Here is a 20463-nt window from a genome sequence, read left to right as displayed (position 1 = left end):
GAACAGTGAAGATGATGGATGGATTATAATGAAATGCAATGATAATGGAGTGTAATGAGGACTGCAGGTGCCCACCATGAAAGGGGCGCCAGGTGATATTGTACCCAGTGACCCCTGGAGTTTTCTTCCAGGCCAGTTTAAAAGAGCTGGCGCCAATGTCCACAACTTTTACCTCCCGAACTGTCTCAATCAGCTCAGAGTCAGTTAAAGAAGCTGCAGAACAATATGGCACAACTATTAGTGACACCAGGTTTGTCAAGTCAATGAAATATATTTATTTAAAAATGATTCAATTATAATTCATTCACATGTGAAATTCATTCAAATATATAAATTTTCTATTTAATATTTTTAAGATATTAAATCTAGAAGCCCCTTGAAGGATTATAGTCCAATACGTAAGATGCATTTAAGTCAAAACAGGTCAAATAAATACTTAAACATTTTTATATTTGTTTTTGCGTTGTTTTAAGTGTACTGTAGCTGTTTTACTGTGAACTGTGAAGATGTGCTGATAACAGTGAGGTTGACAGCAGTGAAACACACATACACACGCGCACGCACACACACACACACATACAGAGCTTCAGTAAAAATACTGCTCTATAAATAGCTGTTGTCCTAAAGATGGGGGCTCAAACACAGGAGCTGTCAATCAATCTCCTGATATCCCACAATCCCACTGGAACAATGGGCGGAACATCTCCATATCCCCGAACCCTGACTGTCTGAAGTGTTTAATTAACTGAGCAGAGTTTTCTTCTCATGGCTCTGATAAATGACTGTCAACCAGTTGTCATTGAAAGAAGACACAGAGCCAAACTGAGCAGTCAAACCAAACCAAATAGATCAAGAACTGTTGGATCAAGAACAGCTTTGAGGAACATCAAAAATACTGTGGAAGACTTCGTATAACACAAGCAATAATAAAAGGAGGAATATATATTTAAAATCCTACGAATATCAGTACGACGACCTTGTAACTGTGAAAAGGGTTGAGAAAGCAAAGATAAGAGTATCTTAAAAAGAATATTCCAGTTCTAAGTGCTAAATTACCACATAAAATCAAAGTTACGGTGAGGCACTTACAATGGCAGTGAATGGGGCCAATTTTTGGAGGACTTAAAAGCAGAAATGTGAAGGTTATCATTTTAAATTTAGATTTAATTTACGATTTAGGGCTTATGGAGTTACATTGTAATGGCAACAAAGATGTAAAATCAGAAATCACTTTATACATAAAAGGTTAGTAATTTACTTTTCACACATATTGTTTAGTCTAATGTCTATATTACTGAAACAGTATTTTAACATTTTACAAATTGACCCCATTGTAAATGCCTCACTGTGACTTTTTGTGGTAATCACAAACTTAACTTGTACCGAACTCAGGATATTCCTTTAAATGAGTGTTTGCGTGTCTTGAGACAGAAGGACACAGTTAAAAAATCCAGAAAAAATCCAAAAAAGGTTGAATCAAATACTGTGGTTATTTTTCCATGACAAAAAAAATATTTCTGTGATTGAGTTTATTGTTGTAAAAAGTACCTGTTTGCTGCGAGAGGGTGATTTCTGGCCCTTCTGTGTTGCTGTAGAGCGCATGAATGCTGACAGAATAAAGCGTGTGTGGCTGAAGACCAGTGATGCTGTGCTGTAAAACACTGCGGTCAAGATAACGACTCTGAGGACGCACAAATTCTGGGAGCAAAAGCACACACACATTCACAGCACAAATCAGAATGAGGAATTATAATTTTATGGGCCTTATTGAAACAGACTGGACACATTTGCCAGTGATTCTGATTTTGTAGATGAACAGTTTTTACCCGAACTCCAGGTGAGTTTATACTCTGTGGCCCCTACAATAGGACTCCATTCCACATCGATGGACGAGCTGGTGTATGACGTTACTTTAAAATTTGACACATATCCGAGGGGTGCTGGGGAGCAGAACGCATCACATAAGACTCGACCAGTAAGCAGCTGAAGTCACTGCTGACTGTCAAAATGTGTTTATCAAGAAAACAGGAGAAAGTTTCAGGTCACTCACAGGTTCTGAATGTAGCGGTGATGCCCGGGCCAACCACAGAACCAAAGAGCACGTAAAGAGAGAGAACATACTCTGTGTCATGGACCAGATTCTTCAAAACATACTCAGTAGTGCTGCCATTCAGAGCCAGCTGTCTGGGCCGATCTCTCCCTGTGAACTCTTCGCATAAACACACATAAATATAAGAGGTTAAAAGAGGTGTGCAAAGCATAAAAAATATATGTGTAAAAATATATATGTAAAATATGTTTATGTACTTGCATATTAATATACAGTATATACATTTTCTGGTGATACAGAAAGAAAAAATCGTATAAATAATGCTAATAATAATAATAACAATAATAATAGTATTTTAATACTAACCAAATATACATACAACACACATAAAATAATGCATTCATATAAATGGATGAGTATATATATATATATATATATATATATATATTAATTAGTGCTGTCAAAACGATTAATCGCACGCACCTAACATAAAAATATACTGTGTGTATATATATATATATATATATATATATATATACATACATACATACACACACATATATTTATACATACAGTATTTATGTGTGTATATCTTATATATATATACACGCAAACGCGCACACACATAATATATATAAATATAATATATAGATATATAGATAGATATATATACACACACATCTATTATGTAAACAAAAATTTATGTTAGATGCGATTGGTCGCAATTAAGCGATTTGACAGCACTAATATATATATATATATATATATATATATATATATATATTCTTTTTTTTAAATACTTAACATCAAACACCTAATTTAGCCTCTCTCGCCCTTCGTTTCTCTCCCTTTTCTCCATATACTCATTCTCAGACTCATCTATGTATGTGTCAGTGCGTATGTTATGAGTCACAGAGCACTTCTTCCTCAGAATGTTCTTCCAGGTCGCTCTTTAAAAGCAGGGGCCTGCAGCCCATCACAGTGACAGAAAGGTGTCACTTTCAAAGACTCTTCTTTTGGAGGTGCTCAGAGGTGACATCAATTCATTTTTTCCACACAGAGCCCCGAACACACACACACACAAATTCTCCTAAACACGCAGATAAAGTTGACGGCATGAGTCATGAGGTGGCACAGAGACACCTCATGTTGTCACCAACCTGTCGCTTCCATAAAAAAGAGACTATAAATCAGAGAAAGATGGAGAGAGAGAGAGAGAGAGAGAGAGAGAGAGAGAGAGAGAGAGAGAGAGAGAGAGAGAGAGAGAGAGAGGGAGGGAGAGGAGATGAAAGAAAAGTAGTGACAAAAAAGAGAAACAGACTACAAAGTGAAATTGGAAAGTGGAGAATGGCCAAGTTCAGGACAATGAGATCCTATAGGAGAACAGCACTTTTTGAGGTACCTGCAGTAGGACCCCAGGCCAGTCTGTAGCCTGTGGCTCCAGGTACAGCGTTCCACGAGATAACAGCGCTGCTAGTGCTCACCGCAGATGCTCTCAGGGTCTGTACTGCACTGCTTTCCACTGAGACACACAGAGAGAGAGAGAGAGAGAGAGAGAGAGAGAGAGAGAGAGAGAGAGAGAGAGAGAGAGAGAGAGAGAGAGAGAGAGAGAGAGAGAGAGAGAGAGAGAGAGAGAGAGAGAGAGAGAGAGAGAGAGAGAGAGAGAGAGAGAGAGAGAGAGAGAGAGAGAGAGAGAGAGAGAGAGCATCATAATCTTCCTCAATGGTATCCCAGCTTACAGGGAACATTCTTGAAACTTTGGCTAACATTCTAACAAGGTTCTATCAAAGTTATGAACAAACATTCTTCCAGTAATGTTCATGGTCTTTATTGATGTTCTCAAAACGTTAGCACAAAAACATTATTACTAATGGGACATTTTATTTCTGAAACATTTTAGTTGGACGTTTTTTCTAACGTTTTTTAAATGTTACCTGTTTCATAACGTTCAGAGAACATTCAAAAGTAACATTGCCCAAATGTTTGCAAAATGATAAATCGGAATGTTTCCTTAATGTTCACATGACCAAAATCAAGCTTTTAATGTTGTTTTATATATTTCTATGTGGTGTTTTTAATATGCTTCAAGACAAACCATGAGAAAATTCATAAGTCAACACCATTGCTGAATATTTTCTCCTTAAAAATGCAGTGAAAAAAAGAGGATTGAAATCACCAGTGTTTCTTACGTCACCAACTACCTTGTAACCAATCACGTCAACGTGCGGGCTTTAGCTTATCATTAAATAAAGCGAAGCAGGGGAGTCTCAAGAGAAGCCAGGTTATCCTGGAACATTCTTCTGTTGATATGAAAAATCAGGTAGATTATAGCGGGTGAATTATGTATTTGATGCATAGTTGTTATGATGAACTAATGCTTTTCTCCACTGACATTCTAAGCTTTTCTAAGGATACTGATTTTAGGAGGCAGCTGTGTGACTCTGAAATGGTGAACAGGAATATGTTTTTTGTAACATTAGCAACACATTATTAGCTGTTTGATAACTTAGTCAAGCAAAAGGTTAATCATATTACCGTTATGTGTCCAACGTTGTAGTGACCGATACATAAAATGCATTATCATTCTGATACATGGACTGAACCTGTATGAGTGAGTGGAGGAGGGGCTCATTTGCATATTCATGGCTACGCTTATACTAAAAGAAGCAAGGGTGTAGTTACATTCAAGCTGTCCACAAGAAAAAACTTTAAAATATGCCATTTTAGTGATCAAAGATGAGTTTAAGAGGATACAATCATTGACTACAGGAGGAAAAATATAAATATTTTTGCTAGTTGGGATGATTTATTATCAGCATTGTGTCTTCTTGCTTTATGTAACATTTCTTTCTGTTTTTAAGACACTGAGTCAAGTAAAATAACATCTAAAGACCCGTTTCATTCTGTTGGCTCCGTCTATCTGTCTTTCAAAGCAAGTCCTGTGTGAACGGCCCTTTAAAGTGCACATGCAGCACTCACATGTCTTGGCTTTGGCAGAGGTAACAGGCCCTTCAATGTCCACAAAGATAGGGTTGATAGTGATGGTGTACTCTGTGCCAGCATGCAGGCCCTGCACCATGTAGAAATTAAAGTTGTCTCCTAGGTTCACATTTTCTATGTGTCCCTCTGCGGAAATAGGCAAGCAGAGATTTGCATTTATATTTATGCTTTTAAACAGGCTGCATTTATTATCAAAGCAGCTCAGTACTTGTTACCTGATGATGACCAGGTGAGTCTGTACCCTGTGGCACCTCTGACAGACGACCAGCGGGCCTGAACTGTGTCTGTAGTAGCGTTCTGCACCAGCAATTGATCAACTGGGACCAGTTTCACTGCAACATCCAGAGAATGAGAAGTGCACAGCGTTTTGAGTGGGATGATAATGCATGACAAGAATCATAAAGTATTTGCTGCAGGATTTTTCATGAAGAAATGTGTTCAACTGCCATCTAGTGGTTAAACCAGCACCATACACAATTTCATGTAAAATTGTCACTTTAATTATTATTCATAGTCCTATAATAATAAAGTATATATGTTACGGGCAAAGTGTGTAATCCGGCATTCTATAGAATGCCTAGGTAATGTATAGAATTAGGTAATGTATTTTTGCCAAAAACCATCAGGCATTCTATACATTGCCTAGGCATTCTATGCAATACTGGGATTTCACACTTTGCCGGTAACATATATATACACTATATTTTACAGAGTCCCCCTCTACGTATAGCCTATATGAGGACTGAAATATAGGAAATGTTTATGCTTACCATAATACCATGTTTTTTTTTTTTTGGACACGATACCATCATAATGACACACTATCATTTTGGAAGGGCAGACTTATGCATGAGGAGTGAGATGAACATTTGAGGGGAAGAAAGAAAGAGGAAATAGACTAACAAGTTTTCCCGGTGATAGATACAGGCTCACTGGTGCCCTCTGGGTAGATGGCGTAGATGTTGACCTTGTAATCTTTATCCTCTTCTAAGGTGTCAATCACGTGAGAGGAGACGTCGCCCATCAGCATCTGCTCATAAATAAGCCCGGGTCTGTCCGCTGAGGAGAAAAAGATATATGAGAATAAATGGAGGAATATTTCAAAACAACATCTGTAAAGTTTCTCAGTCTGTGAAAGTCTGCAGGTTACCCACTTCTTGGAACATAGATTTTATATCCATCCACTTTTCCAAGCGGAGGCGTCCATCCCAGGCGTAAAAAGAAAAGTCCTTCTTCAATCACACGGAAGTTTGCAACCGGTGGCACAACAGCTGGAAAGAAAGCGTACGTACCGATATGCATGCTGGGATATTGCAGTCAGGCGATGGGAAAGTTTGCGTACAAATAAATAAGAAAGATCATGTCTTTCTAAATAGATATGCATGCCCTTTTAAAGTACATTTATCATGTTTAGAGACATTTTTGGTGTACACTCTTTGAAAAAAAAAAGGTTAAGTGAGGTTCTATATAAGGAGAAATGTCTTAAATTTCAAAATAATTGCAAAATCCTCTAATGTCTAATGGGTTATTAATTTTTGTTCTAGTGATTAATGAACTAAATTCATGAAAAATGGCGAAAAAACGTTCTTTGTATGAAGCACCTGAAGGAACCCTTTGTGAACGTGATTTCACCAAGTGCAACATGTTTCTGGATTAACATCTATGTTGATCCTGGAACAACATTCCAATCAACCAATCAGATTTGAGGAACAAGTTTACAGTTTGTGTCAATGTCAAGTTTAGGCTTACAACCAGGGTTAGGTGCTTCTACATCAGTGTTATTCATATATCAGATTTTAGGGATAACTTATGGGTAGGACAACATTTTCATGCAGGAATGTTGTTCCAGGATCAACAAAATATGTGAACCTAGACCACAAAACCAATCTTATGGGTAATTTTTTTTAAATTGAGATTCATACATCTGAAAGCTGAATACATAATCTTTCCATTGATGTATGGTTTGTTAGGATAGGACAATATTTGGCCGAGATACAACTATTTGAAAATCTGGAATTTGAGGGTGCAAAAAAAATGAAATATTGAGAAAATCGCCTTTAAAGTTGTCCATTTCTATTGGCGATTGTGCTGCATCCACTCACAAAAATAAATGTTTTTTATATTTAAGTTGGGAAATTACAAAATATCTTCATGGATCATGATCTTTACTTAATATCCTAATGATTTTTGGCATAAAAGAAAAATCGATAATTTTGTCCCATACAATGTTTTGTTGGCTATTGCCACAAATATACCCGTGCGACTTAATAAGACTGGTTTTGTGATCCAGGGTCATATATGTCTTACTTGGCACAGTGACCCAGGATCATTTAAGGTTATATATAGAACCTTTTCTTCTAAGAGTGTATACAGTTTGACACGCACTGGTTTCTGTGATAATAGTGGCAGATTCTCCAATGCGTCCGTGGTAGATGGCGTATACAGTGAGAGAGTACTCAGTCTTAGGACTCAACCCGGTTACTGGAGTACTACTAATATCTCCCTTCAGATCAATCTGAGATAGAGAAAAAGAAGAGAATATATTCTGAACAAACCATACGCACAAACACTTGCAAATACATAATCAACAAAAGTTGTCCATGTGCAGCCTTCCATCTGCTGTGCTGCATGGGGTGTGCATATGGACAGGTGAGCGTGTCTCACCTGTCTCTGCTGTGCTGGGAGCAGATGGCCCTTTGGAGACACAGGGGTGATGAGCAGCCTGTAGCCGGTAACATCTCCTGTGGCCTGACTCCAGGTCAGCTGCAGAGAGCTGTAACTCAGCTCACTCACTTGCAGATCTTTAGGTCCTACTATCCTCTCCACCACTACAGCACACAAGATAAACATGATAGAACAACTGAATTTTTGCTCTTTACTAATACGAAAGATCTGTCTGTTTGTGTAGATATGGAAAGTCTTCATAAATACTGTAATTTATTTCACTTAATAATAGTGACACAAGAGAGGATCGGGTGTGTTTTTTTTTCTTGTTTTTTTAAGATTATTATTTTTGAGGTAGATATCTTTATGATAAATCTATTTATCGATCAAGCTATCATTCTCAAACAAACACATATGAAATCATTAAGAAGTTCTGTTTTAGTGCTAGGACATTAGTAACATAACTAAAATTTTGTTACTAAAATTAATGTTTGATTATATTTACATTTAGGTCATAAATAAGAGCAAAAGCAGCTTAACGATATCACACTATCATAATGAAAGTTTTCAACTGTTACATTAATGTTGTCACTATTAAAAGAAAGACAATTAATACATAGTTATATTATCGATTTAACTACACTGACACTATTGGATGAGAACACGATTTGCAAGGAATTGAGCTGGATAATGATACTAACATTGCAGACACTTTTAATGAACTGAGATACTAACATTGCAGATACTTTTAATTAACTCAAGGTATTAACATTGCAGACACTTTTAATCAACATTGAACTGACTTGATCTGAATAATGACACTATTGCCTTTTGTAGAGCTGTCTAAAACTGAAATGAACTCCATAATTATCATTTGTGAAATTAATTGTAAGTTGGCCATTTTTTGTGTAATTTTGCTCTTTAAAAAAAAAAAAATTAAATGAGAGTGTTCATGCAAATCTCCTATGTTTTATATATAAATGTATGATATATAAAGCTTGTCTACACAAGCAACAGTAACCAAGGAGGGCAGAGTTTAACAAGCGGGCCAACTGTGTTTAGACAAGCTTGAAATGCAATAAATCCAAAAAAATAGATAAGCCTCAAGTTCCATTAGCAAAACTCATGGTCATTTTACCAGGTGGCTTTTGTTTAACAGGTCGGGGAGGTTCTGAAGCGGTGAAGCAGATGCGGCGGGAGAGTTTGGGCAGCAGGTGCTCGAGGAAGGAGAAATCTGGGCTGAGAATTAGATGTTCCTCATGGGGTTCTGTAACGATCTTCTTCAGCTCAGACTGATCGGCGTTCCTCACTCCTGAAGAACACACAACACACATCGCCCAGACACAGATTAGCTTCAACACAGATCTACTTCATTTCTAACAGATTATGGGATCAGGGCACGTTGCAGGCCAAACTCGAACCTTCATCACCCATATGATCACCAAGGCTATTCACTTAGTTGTCACTATACCACAGCTCCAAAGTGACTTTATTTTAAAAAAAATTATAGCATGGAGGCCTGTAAGGTGCAGTCAATTCTTAACAGGTTTGTGGGTGTACATGAGTGACCCTCATATGTCTCAGACATGTCTGCAGTGTTATCAGCTGTAGAGTGATGATGGGAGAACGTCACACCATGTCGCCTTGCTGTACATGTGTCAAACGGCCTGATCTCTCTGGGAAAACTGATTAGAAAGGCAGGACACGGTGTGTGTGTGTGTGTGTGTGTGTGTGTGTGTGTGTGTGTGTGTGTGTGTGTGTTGAAGGGGAGCAAGGAGGAATGAGCTTGATGAAAAATTACAGCAATTAGTTGGCCACCGGGTAATGAGCCATAATTATTTCAGCACTCTGGGCGTCAAAACAGAAAGAGCGTCAGAAAGTCAAGGAAACAAGGCCGACACACACAAACATACACGTTTTATGTCTTGGCACGTTCACCAATACTACCATTCAGTGTAAATCACTCCACTACAGTTACTCTGAGTCACACGTCAAAACATAAAGGAGTGCGCACACACACAAGCACGCACACAAACACACACAAGCACACTTTTGGCATGAATAGCACCAAGTCTGAAAACTCACCCACAGCAAACAGTGAAATTCCACTGTCTGTAACAGCTTTAGCTGGACCGTCCACTGGATCATCCGATTGGCCATTAGTGATCAGAACAGCAATCTGATGCCAAAATAAAAAAAAAACATAATGTGATGCTTTACTGTATATCCCAACACGCAAAAGGGTGAATCTCACAAAACCTGAAAAACTCAAAAATGTGCTTAATTGTAATTAAAATGGTGCCACAAACAGTTTTCCTTTCTTCCATGTAATTTTTAGACTGAAATACATGTCTATTGTGAGACTTTTTCTAACATCAGAAATATAAAGCCAGTCACCGCACAAAGTAATAAAACTGGGTCATACTTGTAGATCCCCCTTAGACATGCCACAGGCATTAAATTTCAAAGATGTACAAAAATATATTAAAGAGTAAATCTCACAAAGACTATCGAGAAAGGTCCTGCTTATATTTAACCACAAAGAAAAAACATGGTACTTTATTTTACAGTATGTGTATTTACAGTGTACTTACATGAGAAAGTACTGAGTAATATAAGGTAACTATATGGACTTGAGGTTAGGTTAAGTGTTAGTAACTAGTTATTTTAATAAATACATAAGACTTAGATAGGACTGAAAAATAAAGTGCTACCAGGAAAGAAAATAAGGCCTACATTTAGGACTATTTTAATTATTATTATTTTGCATTGTGACATTTTTTAGGACAATTAAGCATTGTTAACACTCCAATTTACTGTAATGAGTCATCATGTACTTTTACTATTCCCATTATTTTCAACAAGAATTCTCATTACCATAATGCCTCATTACAGAAAAACAAGAATGTTTTTTATTTAAATCACCATAAAGGTTATGTATACTTTACAACTGAAATATTTATCTTTCACATTACAGTAATAAGAAACAAAAATGAGAACTGTCTTAACAGCTTTCATGAAATCCACCCAAAAGTGTGAATTTGTATTAAAGGACTCAATCTGCCATTAAGAGTATCACGCTGATACTGATGCCCTTGAAAGCACACAGCATGAATTATCATCTCATTGCATACATAATTCCCCAACCGCAGCAGATCCAAACTTGCAAAGTCGCTTACACTGACTCACAAATGAGTATTCTGAAAAAGAAACATCTCTTGGGTCACCTAAAGTTCACCGCATTGGCCGAGCTGAGTCTGGGTTCATCTTTATGCACCTTACACTAGTATGCCAGTATGTGGTAACACTTTATTTTAAGGTGTCGTTATTACAGTGTAAAGTACTGAGTAATAATAAGTACTTACTATAGAGTTAGGGTAGGATTAGTGTTTGGTTGAGGGTTAGTTGCATGTAATTATGCATAATTTACTAGTACATGTAACATATGTAACAAGGACACTGTAAAATATAGTGTTACCCAGTATGTTAAAGAGAGTTTTAAAAACGGGGTAAATCTCTGCAGTTCATTATAAATGCCTGCTCGTTTCTTCACACCAGGTGCTCCACAGCAAGACCAGCAGTTATGTGCAGTTTGGAATCCTAATCAAGCCCTAAATTAGGATGGGTGGGACACTGCGGAGCAGAGTGTGTGCACTGCAGCGCAGGACGTGATGTCCTGACAGAATCAATGAAGTGACTGCAGGTGCAGCTCTTTGAGATATAATTAGAAGGTTGTTCTGTGTGTATGTGACAGGATGTTTCATTTGGAAATTTTGCATTTCAGTTCATTTCAGATATGATTACGGTTCAGTATTCTGTATTCAGACTGTGTCCTAACCAAATGAGGTGCCATAAAATGCCAAACAATGCAAGCTGTGAGTAGGAACGTGACATTGTCATTTGATTGGTTTCCATTTATGTGCCTTCATGCTGGGTAGCTACACATTTTTAAAAATAAATTTGCTTTATTGGAATCTATAGATCCATGAAGAAAAAGTTGGGATTAAATGGAAGTTGCGATTGTCTTTTCTTCCCTATTTTGATGTAGCCTATATCTGAGTGAAACGGCTTCTCAAACAAGAACAAATTTAGAGCTTGACTTTATTTTGTCCAGACGGCACAGTGTGCTTTTGAATTGCTTTCAATTCAATTCAATTCAATTCAATTCAATTCAATTCAATTCAATTCAATTCAATTCAATTCAATTGCAAATCAAAATTTGAATTGTCCATTTTGATTTCATGGTGACTTTAACATCCATAGAACCTTTCCATTGCACAAAAGGTTCTTTATAGTAGAAAAAGGTTCTTTAGATTTAAAAAAAATATATATTTTAATAACTGTTCAGTGAAATGTGTTTTGTGAACCAAAAATGGTTCTTCTATGGCATGATCCTGCAAAAAAAAAAAAAAAAAAAAAAAATTTGGATCCTTTATTTTTAAGAGTGTAGCCCCACCCACTTTGAAATGTCATTGGTCCATAATCCTGATCCTCCTAACTGTACAAAAAAAATCAAATATATTCTGATATATTTCTGGCTGTGATTGTACCATGCAGCAGTTTCGAATCTTTAATTGTGAACTTGAGAGGCCCTAAAATTTAGCGTAATATGCAAGACAGCATAAAAGCCATTTTAAAATCTCCATTTTGGCTCCAACGTGGCTTTGATTGTGTGTGAACTTGTCTTTTGTATATATATATATATATAGCACTTTAGATGCAGCTTCTGTGCCACCTTTGCAGTGTAAAGTTGGTCTTTTTTATCTCACAGATGGGTTAGGCAGGTAGAAGGTGTTTTGAAGTGATAGTGTTTGAAGCGTCACACCTTTGGGGAGTTGTCTCTGATGATAGAAGGACTGAACACTGACTCTACGAGGAATTCCAATGCCAGGCCGGTGCGGCTGCTGCCTCCCTCATACGACAACTCCTCCACGGCTCTGAGCACTTCCTCCAGAGTCGAATAATCCGTCACAGCTATGCGCATCCTGAACAAGGACAAATTCAAGCAGTTTATTCATGCTTACAAAGATACAAGGTCGAGCATATAGTATTCACACATGCAGCATACAATATGCATACAGACCTAGGCAAGTCTGAATAGACAGTCACTCCAAAGCGAACGCCTTCCTGTCCAACCACACTTCCCTGGAATGCTCGGATGATGTCCGCTATGAACTCTTTGATCTGCTGGAAACTGGTCGGACCCACTGACCAGGAATCATCCACCAGGAACACAATATCAGCAGGCATGGCTGTACGGCATACTGAAAAAGAACAAGGGAGATTGATTTTTGACAAATGTTCTTCTTTTACCATGGCTGAGACTGTTTTTATAAGTGAAAATGTTATAAAGATGGCTAAGAGTTCATATTAAGAAAGTTGGACACAATTCAGAGGAATTGGACACACACCCCACAGAAAGCTGAATCGAATCAACAGCAAGATTTCAATTCATAGAAGATCACAAACACAACAGAGGTATTTTATTAGTCCAACAAAAAGCTTTGTCTTTTGCAAGTCTGATGTTCTTTGGCTTTGTTTTTGAATTTAAGGTAAATTGGAGCAATCTGGAAAATGAAGTGTTCTTCCTCCATATGGCTAAAATTAAAGTTAAACTGATAAGTATAATTAAATAATATTTAAAGCAAACAGTATTCGAATCTATAATTTCTCTGAATTTAACTGCAGTTTTACTATATTGCAGTTTTGCATCACATTTTAATAAAACTTCAGGAACTGAATTAACATTCTCAGTTCAATTTTGAACCATAATAACTGAAGGGTCCAACGCATTCTCGTCAAGGCTTTCTTGTTCACACCCAGCCACAAAGTGTGCATTCACCATGAGATGGCAGTGTAGTCTCAGGAAAAAAAAACAGATTTCAGAGCTATTTAATTTATGCCTGGTGATTTGCACTTTAGAAACCACATTAAACAGAAACAGCAACTACAGACACAGAATTAGACCTGATCAGAATATAATTAGCCTAAAGTCCAGTCATCCAATGCTTGTGTTATAGTTTGATATGACCAACATTTTCAGGATGTTTTCTGAGCTTCTTTTCCAGTAGTGTGCATCCTGAAAATAGATCCAAATAATGACTTATTTCTGTCTTTGATCAGTGCAAATGTGACCTTGCTTGTGAGGTGATTGCACAATCATTGTGACACTTGTCACGGCTGGCACAAAGTGGACTGCAGATGTCAAGTCTGACAACTCTCTAAAGATGAGGCTAATCAGTACTAGATTAGACTTAATAGTAGGGGACAATGTACATCCAGATCTCAGAGATCAGAGAAGATAGTTTTACAACAAAAACCGAAGGAGACAAGTACATCCCAGGCTTTTCAAAGGCTCTAACTAGCCAACGCATTCTCATCCTAGGGCGTCATATACTGACGCTTTTGACATTTCGTCTACATCGAACGCACATGGCACCCTTTAGCATCAATATGACACGCACAGAGCTTTGTTCGGTTATGGGTAGGTTTAGGTCTGGGGTAGGGTTAGGGTTAGACCGCTAGGAGGCGCCTTCTGGCCCATGTCTATCTGCACTGTAAAAAATTTAACCGTGATTTTTACGGTAAAAAAAACGGCAGCTGTGGTTGCCAGACCTTTACCGTCAAAAATACGGTAGCAACCCGTTATTGGTTTTACAGAGTTAACTTAAAATTTACAGTAATAAACCATATTTTATTATCTGATATAATGTGAATTTACCATCCTATTGAAGTATTAATATCTGTTTTGTACCATAATACACTGATAACTACCAGTCACAGCAGTAATGATAGTCACATGATCAATCAAAGCTCATCACAGGCAGCTCTTCCAAAAGAAAGTTAATTCTATAGATTAAGCTGCACAGTGTCATTCACACAAACATTAAACACCATCACGGTAACACACATGCAATTTTAAAAATGCAATAAACATTAATTTAACAACATTAAATGTAACATAAAACCCTAATGTACATAACTGATTAGAAAAAAACAAAGAAAACTAAAAAGAAACAGTTATTTCAACAAAAATACATCAAATGTGAAGTGTCACACAGGGAATTGTGGGAATGTCAATTTACGGTTTTTCACTGTAAATTATACAATGAGTTGTTCTTTTTCACTTTCAAAAACTGTCAATTTAACAGTATTTTACAGTAAAATTACATTAAATGTACCATTAGATCTATCACAGTTATTTACCGTATATAGTACGGAAACTTTCTGTTAACCAATTAACAGTTTTTCACTGTAGCGTTTTTACAGTCTTTTACCGTTAAAATTACGATCATTTTTTACAGTGTGCGTCTCATATTGACGCTAAAGGGTGCCATGTGCGTTCGATGTAGACGAAATTTCAAAAGCGTCAGTATAAGACGCCTTGGGATAGCACACATAAGAATGCCCTAAAAATGTTCTTCCCCCTAAACAACCACAAGATGACAGACACTATTATAAAATCAAAACACAGAGCTCTGGAAACAATAGTATATGCATTAAACGCCATGGCGTTATTGATCATCAGGCAGGAACTACATAAAAAGTCTCATTTCCAGAAAAGTTGCTGCACAGAGTTGGGAAAATCTGTGCCACCCACATCAAAAGGGAACAAACACTGCAGGCTGTAGTGATTTATCACTCACATACAGCATTCTATGCGAGAAAAATGCTTTCGTGCAATAGGGAAGTTCATCAAAAGTAAACTTTAGCGGTCCAGTCAGTGGTGATGGTCCAGAGGCATTCAACCAATGGAAGACACGAGGACAGACAGACTGGAAAAATGTGAATTTGGCTGATGTTCTCTCAGCCCAGGCATCTCAATGCAGGTGAAAACTTTCAGTATACGGCATGCACATCCTGATTTTGCCAAGTTAGACATATTTTGTTGACACTGGAACCACATTCCTGTCTGAAATTTTTGTTTTGCCTTTCCCCATCCCTAAACCTAACCCTACTCATAAATTATGCCTAAAATCAAAGCGAAATGATAGGTGAATAACACTGATGTAGCACCTAATCCTGGTTGTAAGCCTAAACTTGACATAAACTGTAAACTAGTCCCTCAAATCTGATTGATTGATTGGAATGTTGTTCCAGGATCAGCAAAGATGTTAATCCAGAAACATGTTGCACTTGGGGTTCTGCCATAGACGCCATTTAACATTTTATAATACAATAAATTATTAAACCATGAACCAAACCCTATCCCTTCATTCATTCATTCATTCATTCATTCATTCATTCATTCATTCATTCATTCATTCATTCATTCATTCATTCATTCATTCATTCATTCATTTGTTTGTTCATTGATTAATTCAGTGATTGATTCAGAGTTCACTCCATCATTATCATTTCTTCCCTGCTGCCCCTCACAATGTCAAATCCAATAGCATTCACAGTAATACCTGCAACCCTCAAAAGAGCCACAACACAGCACTGCCACATGTCAGGAGAGACTCTTCATCGCATACAGCGCTTAAACAGATCTCTCCAGTCTTACTTTCTAGATACATCTCTAGATACATCTCAGCTGCAGCTTGCAGACTGTGCAGTTGTGTGCAAAGAGGATTACACTAAAATCATCTGCTGCTAGATTAAAATCATCAGCCTGTGAAGACGATGTAGTTTAACACGATACAACATAAAAGAGCTGCATTCAGTGCTGAGTCAGTAAAGAAATAAGGTTATTAAGCAAACATTTGTTTACTTTCAAAGCAATTGTAACAGACTGACAGGCTATTAACATGACAACAATGCCCTGAAGGCAATGAGAAGTGACTACCTTTGTATTTGCAGATATAAGGGTTGATTACTGGGTACGTTGCTTTTGCTTTTACATTTAACAGGGTTTCGACATAAAGCAGGAAGAGATGGTGAAAGAGTACAAGGACGTGACCTCAGAAAGCACATTCTTTCCATTTCATAGTCAAGTGTCTGTCACTGCAAACAGCCATTTTGAAGAGGTGTGGAAAATTACAGTGTTTCAGGGCATTAGTGCCTCAGTCAGTAATTGGTCCTGACAGACTCCTCTAAAACCATCCTGCGTGAATGCAATATGTTTCACATTCTTGCTCTTTCTCGTTCTCTCACACACACAGCTCAAGGTGAAACAGAAACACACACACTGGTTTTTTTGTAGACAGTTCTGAACTGATGGAAATCAGAGAGGGGTACAATGATTTATCTTAAAAGGCTCAAACCAGAGGGATCAAGCTGCAGGAGATCTGCATATGTGCCGCAGCAGAACCTGCTGACTCAGCAGAACACATGTGGAAAAAACTCCACCTGTACAGCCTCTTCAGGTGAACTGATACACATGGTGATGATTAAAAGTAAACTTTCCTGAAACAATATTGCATAAAGAATCTCATACAACTGGAAATTTGTAAGGATTTGAACTGTGGGCTCGTCAAGGACATTTATATTTTTGGGACAGAACAGTGACAGAAACCTATCTGCCAGATAGATGCATGTACAGTTAGTACAGTATATCTTTAATATCTTGATTATTTGTCCTAGAAAACAATAAGATAGGTAAATTGAAAAAAGAGTGAAAATTAAATTACATATAAATAAATAAATTAGGCAAAAAAGCACCAACATTGAAGTAACTGATCAATTATTCAACTAATAAAATAATAATAATAAAAATAAAAAAGATAAAAAAAATTTTTTTTAAAAGTTACTGATTCATTTTTCAACTGATAAAATAACAAAATAAAATAAAAATGAATAGGCAAAAAGCACGAACATTTCAGTAACTGATTAATTGTTCAACTAATACATTAAAAATAAAAATAAATATGATTATTTAAAACTGAGTATTAATTAATTAACTAATAACAATAAATTTGTTAATTGTGTTAACTTTTTTACTTTCTACTGTCTCGCTTTAATAACATAACGGATAGTTATGCATCAGCATTTGCAACTTATTAACTAGCATCTATACATATCAACTTATATATTGTTGGTATGAAATTGTAGAGTGCGAAAGTAAAAGAAATCTCAAAAACTTTTTTTTGATGCTAGTCAAATCATGAAGTGAATTAAAATGTTTCCTTCATTCTTTTGGAAGTTTTCTTTCTTTTTGTCCCTGGAAGGACACCTGGAACACACCTGCCTGGAAGTTTCTATGCCTAGTAAGACCTTGATTAGCTGGTTCAGATGTTTAATTTGGGTTGCAGGCTAAACTTTGCAGGACAGTGGCCCTACAGGAGCAGGAACAGACACCCCTGACTTAATTCAAATCGTTCACATCCAAACGCAAAGGGTTGGATGTCATTCTTGCTTATTCTGAAAGTCACTCATTTTTAGTTACTCACCTACATTTTTTTTTTTTTTTGCTTGAGCATTTAATGCTTGGCAAATGTTCATTTTGTACCTTGCCTGCAACCTTTTTCAGAGTGTGATTGATTGAAGGGCGTGTTATTGGCAGTTCACTGGGGACTGAAGAGGCCCTATCGCATGTAAATAAAGCATGAGTCAGCAGTCTACCTTCAGCCTCTGCAGTGGCGTTTTGATGGGAGAGAGACAGGGACAAGAGGAAGATCCATAGGCCTATGCCGCAATATCCCATTCTCTCTCTCTCGTCCTCTGACTTTCTCTTTCGTTCCCTGTCCTCCCCCTCTTATCTCTCTGCCGGCAGATCCTCTTCCTTGGACTGATGTCCTGAGACGGGCTTGTTCTCCAATTTATTTAGCTGATATGCTCTCTCCCTTTTATCTGTAAGACAGAGGAAGAGAGAGATCGGTATCGTCATACATATGCATATACACACATTCAGAATAATCATTTTGATCTGTTCTGTTAGCAGAGTCAATGTAATCGCTGAATCTTCGCTGAAAATCGCCTGTATAATCCGGCGCATTTATCCTGTCAGATATGGCTGTGCAGGCCCGCTGAGCGCCGGTTAAGAAATGAATAGCTCTCAGATGGAGACAGGTATTATTCAAATAAAAGAGAATTGTTTAAGGTTAAGGAACTGGGGTACTGCACAATGCTATTCTTTTAAGTTTATTCGTCTCAGGGTTAAATTCAACAGAAGACAAGCAATAATAAAATAGTAATACAATAATAATATGTACAGTAAAAAGAATGATAATTGTATCATGATGTACATGTTGTTCTTCCATATAACGGAAGGTCCCAAAAATGAGTTGCAACATGACACAATTGATCACAAGTGACTGTAAATTATAATGTTACAAAATATTTCTATCGCAAATAAATGCTGTTCTTTTGAACTTTCTATTTATCAGAGAATCCTGAAAAACTATTTATTTCAGTTTCCACAAAATATATAGCAGCACAACTGTTTTTAACATTGATAATAATAAGAAGAAATGTTTCTTGAGCAGCGAATCAGCATATTAGACTAATTTTAGTTGGATCATGTGACACTGAAGACTGGATGCTGAAAATTCAGCTTTATCATCACAGGAATAAGTTACATTTTAAAATATCTTAAAATAGGCAACAGTTGTTTTAAATTGCAATAATATTTTACAATATTACAATTTTAACAGTATGTCTGATTAAAATAAATGCAGTCTTAGTGAGACTTTGTGCAAAAACATTGACCCCAAACATATGACCCTAAAAAAAAGCTGTTGGATGTCCTCAGAAAACTATATTATAACAGATGCGTATGTATGTCATAGGAACCATCATGCTTTTATGGTGCTTTTTTGTCATTTTAGGCCACTGCCTTGGTCATTATTCACAAACGATCTATGGAAAAGAAAACATTTTTTTTTTGTGTTCTATATTCAAGAAAGAAAGTCAAACTGGTATGGAACAAGTAAATAATGACAAACACCAGTTGCCCATCATCATTTATAGTGTTTTGGATTCTGGTCTTCAAAATGGGATGCTAGTGAACTAGGCAACAGCATTAATCAAACTTGTTATTTTTTTATATATATTTATAGTGCATCTTCACACATCGTTGTTCCCAAGCTACAAAAACAGTGAATTGACACTATTAGCAGGTTACATCACACATGGCAGTTGACATTGAGGTCAAAGTGTCACAACAAACTTGACCTTTGTGAAAGACACCAAGACTGCTCATTATTACTTATGTCTGTGTGTGGTAAGAGTAAGAGTAAGGTGAGAACTGCAGTGAAAATACAGTACAATCTACCTTTAGGACAGAAGGTTCTAGATTTTTTAAGAAGGTGGATGAGTTTCCCCTCAAGGACACCAATTCATTGATGTAACTTCTCCATTATCACTAAAATCCTCACTTATCTGAAAGTAAAATTAGGTTTTTACCTATGTATCTTTATTCCCCGGTTTCACAGACAAGGCTTAAGCCTATAGTCCCAGACTAAAATGCGTGTTTGAGCTGTTTTAACTGAAAGCAACTTGCACTGACATATCTTAAAATATATAAAATATATAAAACATGCATTTAAGTCTGGGACTAGGCCTAGCCTAAACCAGGGGTCAATGTCATAGTATTTAATATCTCACAGGGTGACTGTAGGGGAGAGCGGGGCACAACCTAACGCTTTTTGACTTTCTCAGTTTGTGTAAATCTACTTATGGTTCAGAGTATTTATTTTTCCCCACATTAATTTCCCACATGTCTAGTACAATTATGTGTTTTTGTTTTATTAATACAGTATATACCTTTTTCTTGATATACGCCGAAAGAATGGAAGTGAAATGTGACAACATGCCCCATAGGTGGGGTACATTGTAACATGTGAGGGGCACATTGTAACATGACATAT

The 20463-nt window shown here is 36.9% G+C and overlaps 1 protein-coding gene across 1 annotated transcript in view; it reads right to left on the bottom strand.

Moving 5' to 3' along the window:
- The window catches only part of col7a1l (collagen type VII alpha 1-like), a 64277-nt gene that overhangs the window by 39341 nt on the left and 4473 nt on the right, over positions 1–20463 (bottom strand). The window contains exons 2-17 of the mRNA XM_081362633.1: positions 18218–18445; positions 12798–12978; positions 12540–12699; positions 9800–9893; positions 8853–9026; positions 7715–7878; positions 7436–7565; positions 6205–6321; positions 5954–6109; positions 5266–5382; positions 5030–5176; positions 3453–3572; positions 2051–2209; positions 1827–1940; positions 1549–1698; positions 76–213 (exon numbers count right to left, since the gene is read on the bottom strand). Of these exons, the coding sequence (XP_081218759.1) occupies positions 76–213; positions 1549–1698; positions 1827–1940; positions 2051–2209; positions 3453–3572; positions 5030–5176; positions 5266–5382; positions 5954–6109; positions 6205–6321; positions 7436–7565; positions 7715–7878; positions 8853–9026; positions 9800–9893; positions 12540–12699; positions 12798–12978; positions 18218–18299 (2203 nt within the window). The 5' untranslated portion in view covers positions 18300–18445. The remainder of the gene's footprint in view (positions 1–75; positions 214–1548; positions 1699–1826; positions 1941–2050; positions 2210–3452; positions 3573–5029; positions 5177–5265; positions 5383–5953; positions 6110–6204; positions 6322–7435; positions 7566–7714; positions 7879–8852; positions 9027–9799; positions 9894–12539; positions 12700–12797; positions 12979–18217; positions 18446–20463) is intronic.

The sequence above is a fragment of the Scardinius erythrophthalmus genome (genome assembly GCF_964197995.2).
Source record: "Scardinius erythrophthalmus genome assembly, chromosome: 4".
Taxonomy (NCBI): domain Eukaryota; kingdom Metazoa; phylum Chordata; class Actinopteri; order Cypriniformes; family Leuciscidae; genus Scardinius; species Scardinius erythrophthalmus.
This window is presented reverse-complemented; position numbering and strand designations above follow the sequence as displayed.